Source organism: Solanum dulcamara, chromosome 11, assembly GCF_947179165.1.
Source record: "Solanum dulcamara chromosome 11, daSolDulc1.2, whole genome shotgun sequence".
Lineage (NCBI taxonomy): Eukaryota > Viridiplantae > Streptophyta > Magnoliopsida > Solanales > Solanaceae > Solanum > Solanum dulcamara.
The window spans coordinates 38,427,227-38,435,475 of NC_077247.1; the positions used below are offsets into that span (position 1 = coordinate 38,427,227).

The 8,249-nt window shown below is 38.0% G+C and overlaps 1 protein-coding gene across 1 annotated transcript; it reads right to left on the reverse strand.

Moving 5' to 3' along the window:
• Nucleotides 1-556: 556 nt before the first annotated feature.
• Nucleotides 557-1,613, reverse strand: LOC129872558 (uncharacterized). Its single transcript, XM_055947516.1, has 3 exons — nucleotides 1,590-1,613; nucleotides 1,354-1,494; nucleotides 557-1,048 (listed from the first exon to the last, which is right to left on the reverse strand). The coding sequence occupies exons 1-3, from the start codon at nucleotides 1,611-1,613 to the stop codon at nucleotides 557-559; spliced, it is 657 nt and encodes a 218-aa protein (XP_055803491.1).
• Between the last annotated feature and the right edge of the window lie 6,636 nt (nucleotides 1,614-8,249).

Below are 8,249 nucleotides of genomic sequence, written 5' to 3' on the forward strand. Positions count from 1 at the left end.
ACTAAATCAACACAAGTCTTATACCCCATAAATACAAGAGAACAAGAACGACACACATGGATGATTATGACTGACTCTCCAACAGGAATAGAAACATGAACAGGGGCATCCAGTATACCACACAATGTATCGAAACTCAAGGCATAACTTATAGACACATAGGAATAAATGGAACCCGGATCAAATAAAATAGTAGCCATTCGATCACAGACAAAAATAGTACATATGAAAACTGTGTCAGATGCCTTTGCCTCAGTTTTTGACCGAAAATAATCAAAACTGAGCCCCGATCATCCTGATGTGCCATCTCTCTACCTGGATGGACTACTCTTTGACCTGCTCTACTACTGTCTTGGCCCCTATAGTCTCTCAGATTTCCTCCTCGCCCACTTTGTGGACGTCCTCTGCCATCGTTCCCTCAAGCTATTGGGACCATTGCTCGAGCCTATTAGGGTACTGAAACTATCCTGCGGAGGTGAGGGTACTCCCTCCGTATATGGCCCGGCTCTCCACAACTAAAATAGCCATGATTAAAAGATGGGTAGCTTCTTAGGAATTATGCTCCCTGACCCTCATAGGACTGATGCTGTTGTGGAGTACATGCAAAACTGCTAATGAACGTGGGAAGTGTTAACTGAATTGGCCGGGCAGCAATCACCGGCCTGTCTGACCCTCTGGAATAGGAACTCTGGAAGTCATATGCATTCTTGGGCCTTTTAGCCAAAATTTTGGCTTGCCCATCCTTCCTCACACTTTCAACCTTCTTTACAAAATCTGTAACCTCATTAAAGCTCCTGCCGAACGAAGTCATATGAACCGAAAGTACCAGCTGAGTAGCGTACCTGGGCAGTACATGAAATTTGAACTCATAAGCAGCCACTGATAACTCTCCCTGCTCAAGGGCCATAAACTCATCCTTCTTCCTTTCCCTCAAAGTGCGGGGCACATACTTCTCTAAAATTAGAGCATATAACTGAGCCCAAGTGAGTGGAGGCAACACAAGCGAACAACACTCGACATAGGCCCTCCACCACTGCTTGGCCTCTCTCTACAGCTAGAAAGTCACAAACTCCACTCCATGCTAATACACTATGCCCAGCTTGTGTAGCCTTTTATAGTAATATAGAATAAACTCATAGGCATCCTCATTTTCAGTGCCCTAGAAAACTGGAGGTTTGAGCTTGAGGAATTTGGTGAGCATGTCATGCTTAGTGCCAATCATCATAGGACCCATTAGTGTCCTAAAGAATGTATTTTTGCCTACCACTTCATTTGTTGGCTGAACTGCAGCAGCAAATGGATGGATAATAGAGCTGGTGTTGCGGGCATAGTGGGGATGGCGCCAGTGCCAACTAGCCCACTCAAGAATGCCATGATCTGCTGGGCCAAGATTGGATTCAGAGGGGAAATACCACTAGACTCAGTTTGGGTATCCTCTTCTTGTTTTGCCCACTTTTGTTCCTCTCCAGCTTCCACATCCCCCTCAAACTTATTCTGGGGAGAAAGAGGGGCCTCACCTATCAGTTTTTCCTCAACAGAGACCTCTACTCTAGCAGGTGCTACCCTTCCTCTGCCTCTTCCTTACCTACCTCTCTTGTCTCTCCCTCTGCCATGCCCTCGAACGGCTGGCTCTTCTTTGGACTTGACTGGATCTACTGTCCTGACATTATTTTAACGTGTGTTAACCATCTACGGACACAAGAGTAAAAGTGATTAGCTATCAATTTGGATCACCAGATATCAATTGGAATCAAGTTACAGCACGAAAGAAGGAAGACCATGAAACTTTTCCAAAAATCCTGTAGCCTCTCAAAGAAAAGTACAGACATCTCCATACCATTCCGCAAGACTCTACTAGATTTGTTTTGGTACGATAATATCAACAAACTTAGTCTTTGATATCAACTTTGGCATGACTACAATCCGTCGTAATTGGCCCCCATTCTAACTCTCCGGTGGAAGAGTCATTCTAACATCCCAACAACAATAATCACAATGTGTACACAAGCTTAAGGGTGCAAAAACAGGTTTAAATCAAAGATAAGTGTTGAGCTCCCATAAACTCAAAAAAAAAACTTCTTATATGTGTGGAATTAAACACCTCTAGGAATTGAAAATCATCATACCAAAACTCAAACTAACAAGTCTAGAATAGGAGTACAACTCCAAATAGAAACTAATAATTAAATAGAAATATTATCTGAACATTTGAGTCCCAAAAGAAGGATTAAGATTAACAGAAACGTCCACGGCAGCATGACAGAATAGCTCACCCTTGGACTTTGATCAATCGGTTAATCTTCCAACTGAGGTCTCTCTGCTACTAGATGAATATGCTCTATACTCAACAAAAGGTAGAGCAAGAGTAGTATTAATACATAAAATAATGGTGTACTAGTAAGATCACGCAGTTAGCCAATAAATGGATTATAGATAAGTAAATTTTAACACAATAGGCATATACATATACAGAATAAGTCAACCACATCTCAATATCACAACTCAATGTCTTTCACATACTACAATTTCACACAAGGATCCTCTCAAAGAACGTATAAATAATCAACTTTGTGTCAGAACGTGACACTCGATTCAAGTATATGTCAGAACATGACACCCGATCCAAATATATGTCGGAATGTGACACTCGATCTAAATTATTTGTCGGAACATGACACTCGATCCTAAGATATCACAATCACAAAAACATTCAATGTTTATAATATTCGTACCACCAAGAACAGGTTCATCACAATAACTAGCCAACAAATGATCATTTTACACATAATCTAGCATATTTCCCTATTCATATACACACATGCATATCAAGAAGCAATTTAACAAGTATATGAAATACATACAGGAAACTAAACCATCACCTACCTTAAACTTAAGCTTTTAGAACCTTACAATGTAATAGCCTTTCCTTTTTGGGTTCGTTCTTCTCGTTCTTGATCTGGACATTAAATACATATCAAGGATCAATACAATAGCTTAAGTATCAAGATATATAATAAAATTTCATTCCCTAGGCCTAACTCATGATCCTAATCTTACCCTAGAGCTTTTTTCCACTATAGATTTTCAGTTCAAACCCTCCCCCAATGATTCTCACCCATACTTCTAGTTTCCAAGAATCAAAGTATGAATCTAGTGAACCAAAAACCTTACCTTAAGTGTGAAAATCCATGTAAAATCAATGAAAATTGCCCTATATCGACTCTTGGGATTTTAAAAACTGATTCTAGCAGAAAAGACCATTTCTAGTCTTTTTCACGATTTAAGTCGTGATTGTCCCACTCTGGAGGGATATGCGGGAACAGTGAGCTTAGAGTTTGTGCTCCAATCCCCCTTTTTAAAGATGTATTAAAATATACCCTCATGCAAAACTTCAATTTCAGGAGTTCTACTTGCCCAAATGCGATTCTGCAAAGCCGTAAATGCTCCGTATCGCCTTGGTTATCAGCCTATCAAATCAAATTATAAATTTTACCTCCCATCATTCACGTGATCACCCTAGACTTCATCTGACTCAGAATTCATCCAAGTCTGGCCTAGGCTCAAATTTTCCAAAGTTACTATCCGGATTTTTTAGCCTGAAAATCTTTTCTCATTGGCCTATCCCTAATGATGGAAGCAGGTTGTTACACATTTTAACACATATATTATATCAATTATCATATTCTAACATATATATTGGATTAGATGTCGTGTTTCGACACATATATTGGATCAGGTGTCATGTTCTGACACATACTAAATATTAGGTCGTGTGTCAAACCGATATACTAATAGTATGGGTATGGGTTCCATGAGAGAACCATTATGTGGCTATAATCTGTAGATTGATTTTGACTATATGTGTGATGATAGAGAAACTAACTTGATGATAATTGAGCAAGCCCATTCTGTGTAATAATTGATATGAAAGGATCAAAGGTCTAAGTGTTACCATGTTAACTGTTGTAATTGATATTTACATGGTGAAACTATATATTCCTATTAAAATGGTAAATTGGTAATGTGCTTCTATATATATGTATGTTCATATTATGTTATGGTTGCTAGATACATTTGTATCGTAGGTGTGAGGCTATGATAAATAAATGGAGAGCAGTTGATATGTATTTTAATAAGATTAGTGACTTAGAGTTAGATATTAATGGTTTTATGTTGTTATATGTGAAAAAGTGGATTGGGAAAGAAGTCAGAGTTACTGTCTCCATCCAGGCCGCTCTGGTGGGAGGAATCCTGCTATGGCGAGGCCGCCAGAGTGGGATAGGTCCTGCCACAGCGGGATAATATGGTTATGAGATAAGTCTTAATTCACTTAAATGTTTACTTCTTCCAAGTGAGATGTTAATCATTCTATGTTTAAGTGCTGGTGTGCCAGCTAACGGTAATGGGCTTGTTACACAGAGTTAGTAGTGACCCGTAGTTTGGAAGCTCCTTTATGTGATAGAATAGTTAGGCCTTGATTTGTATTAGAGTTGGAAGCGGACCAACTAGAATGGATGAGAGTTAGGTTTGAACGAATTTAATGAGGTTATCGATAATAGTAAGAGCTGCGTATAAAGGTTTGGCGGTGTATTTCTTAAGAGTATATTTTTTTCTCATTGATTTATTTATATTATACGGTGGGTATCGGATTGATCAATGATGCCTACCAGTACGTATTGTTTGTACTGATACTACTCTTGCTATGCCACTCAACATAGTCTCATTGTAGAGTCAGTGATGTTTCTTAGGTGAAGAAGAAGATGACTCTCCAACAGCTTCTACTCTTCCTTCCTTATGGTGGGAGTTGTGTCATCACTTTATTTATATTTTGTATCTTTAGAAACTCTTATACCTGTTCAGACTAATATTAATGGGGGTGTTAGTATGTTTTTAGTAATAAAACTTAGAGTTTTAAATTTTCAATTACGGTGTATTCCTGACTTTTAGGTTGGTATTTGGCAATTGTTAAACTTTCTCTTGTTATTTCTGTAAGGGTTTTCCTATCTAGGTGTTAGACTAGGTGACCGCACGGCTCGGTATGTTAAATCGTGATAAAATTAGACTCTATATTAATTTCAGAGTTAATAATATAATTAATTTTAAGTTATATCAATATTTAATTACTAATCTTAAACTAATTGGGCTCTACTACATATTATATTTATCATCCACTAAAGTTGGATATTGACAATAACACAACTCCAACCTTTATCTAGAGTTCATATAAACAAACTTTTTATTTTTTGAACTTGAAAAGTCATGGCTTGATCAATATATATGATCCTTTTATTCTTCTCTCATATCATGACTTCTCACTGCTTTAACAAACTAAGTGAAGTTTGTGCATAAAATCTAGCCTAGCATAACAATTCTCAAGGTTTTGTATTTCCATTCAAGACCTTTGATAAAATTTATAACTTTACTATCTTTATCTAACAATATGTGTATAGCAGTGACACTATAACAAATTTGTTTGAATTCATGTATATATTTATCTATATATTTTAATCGATCTTATCTTGATACTATTAATTTGTTGATTCAATTGAAATTATTTATCCTTGTTAGCTTATCGGTAATTATCCTCAAGACCAAGGGCGGATCTACGAACCTCCTCAGCCAAAAAATTATATTGTTTATGTCGGTTCAAATTCTAATTATACATATATATATATATATTAAATATATCACCCCCTCAACACAAGACTAATGGGTAGTTTAGGGGTGAAATACTTTAGGTTCCCCCATTTTGCCCAAGATTGATTCTTAGGGATTGCATTTTTTTCTAGTGTTTTTGCTTCAGGCTTTGGCTTGTGAATGTGTCTGTCTCCTGATAGCTACTGATTTCTAGCATTTTTGCTTCAGACTCAGGCTTGTGAACATCTTTTTCTCCTACTAGTTACTTGTTGCTATGTCAGTATGCACCTTTTTTCTAGTTCACCTTTTTTTTTAAAACAATAATAATAATATATATATATATAACATTACTCTCTTTTCTATAATTGTTTTCAAAAAAAACTATATTATGATAAAAAAATGAAATTCTGAAAACTCCTTTATTCAAATTCTTCAATTTATGAGTTTCTATTAAGAATTTAAATTAATAATTAATAATAATTCAATCAAGAAATTATTAGTAGATGAGACCCTCATTAAACAGAGATGACAGTCCTACTTCCATAAACTCTTGAATGAGGAAGGGGACCAAGAGATGGTGTTGGGAGATTTGGAACATGCAGGGAGGCCTCACAATTTTGGGCATTTCAGGAGTATTATGGTCGAGGAGGTTAAGGGTGTTGTTCGTAGGATGCGCTGGGGAAGAGCGACCGGACCTGACGAGGTTCTTATGGAATTTTGGAAGAGCGCGAGCTCAGTAGATTTAGAATGACTGACTAGGTTATTTAATATCATCTTTAAGACGGCAGCGATGCCCAAAGAATGGCGGTCGAGCGTAATGATCCCTCTATATAAAAATAAGGGGGATATCCAGAGTTGCAACAACTATAGAGGTATCAAGCTTCTAAGCCATACTATGAAAGTGTGGGAAAGAGTGGTGGAGATGAGGTTAAGGAGAGGCGTGTCTATTTCAGAGAACCAATTCGAATTTATGTCGGGACGCTCAACTACAGAAGTCATCCATCTAATGAGAAGACTGGTGGAGCAGTACAGGGAGAGGAAGAAGGACTTGCATATGGTATTCATCGACCTAGAAAAAGCCTACGATAAAGTGCCACGAGAGATACTATGGAGATGTTTGGAGGCTAAAGGTGTCCTGTGGAATATATTAGGGTGATCAAGGACATGTATGGGGGTTCCAAAACTAGGGTAAGGACAGTCGGAGGTGACTCAGAGCATTTCCCAGTTGTGATGGGGTTGCATCAAGGATCAGCTCTTAATCCATTTTTATTTGTCTTGGTGATGGATGGATTGACGCGACAAATTCAGGGTGAGGTGTCATGGTGTATGCTTTTTGCGGATGATATAGTCTTGATCGATGAGACTCATAGCGGAGTTAACGCTAAGCTAGAGGATTGGAGATAGACCTTGGAGTCTAAAGGGTTTAAGCTGAGTAGGACCAAGATAGAGTACTTAGAGTGCAAGTTTAGTGAGACACCTCAGGATGTTGGCACAGAAGTTAGGCTTGGTGACCAGGCCATCCAAAAGAAAAATAGTTTCAAGTACCTTGGGTCTATTATGCAAGGTAGCGGGGAGATTGACAAGGATGTCACACATCGTATTGGGGCAGGGTGGATGAAATGGAGGCTCGCTTCTGGTGTGTTATATGACAGAAAGGTGCCTCCAAAACTGAAGGGCAAGTTCTACAAAGTGGTAGTTAGACCGGATATGTTATACGGGATGAAGTATTGACCAGTTAAGGTATCTCACGTTCAAAAGATGAAAGTTACTAAGATGAGAATGTTGAGATAGATCTGTGGGCATACCAGGAGTGACAGAATTCGAAATGAGGCTATTCGAGATAAGGTAGAAGTGGCCCTAGTGGAAGACAAGATGCGGGAAATGCGACTGAGATGGTTTGGGCATATGAAGAGAAGAGACATAGATGCCCTAGTGCGGAGGTGTGAGAGGTTATCCATGGATGGTTTCAGAAGAGGTAGAGGTAGGCCGAAGAAATATTGGGGAGAGGTGATTAGACAGGACATGGCGCAGTTACAACTTATCGAGGATATGACCTTAGATAGAAGGGTGTGGAGGACCCACATTAGGGTAGAAGGCTAGTTCATAGTCTCATTATTCTCTCTTATTAGTAGGCGTATTAGCGCACTATAATTCCCTATAATTTCCTATGGTCTGATATCTATTATCATTTATTACCTTCATTACTTTCTGAACTTTGATTGTCCTATCTTGCTTTTCTATATCGCTTTGACTCCTTATTCTTATTCTTATCTGTCTTCTTTCTTATTTGCTTCTATTGAGCCGAGGGTCTCTCGTAAATAGCCGTCCTACCTTGGTAGAAGTCAGATCTGCGTATACTATACCCTCTCCAGACCCAACGTTGTGGAATTTCACTGGGTCGTTGTTGTTGTTGTAAAATTAAAATTTTCTTTAGATAAAAATTACTGAATTTATGCACAATTCATTCAAGAAACTGAGAAAGTGATTAAGGGATTATTTGAATATTATATTGTTGATTAAGAAAGTATATATAAACTCATTCATTTATAATCCAATCCGTTTATATCTAATTCGACATGTTCTGTTGTCAACACTATTAACATGATTACTTT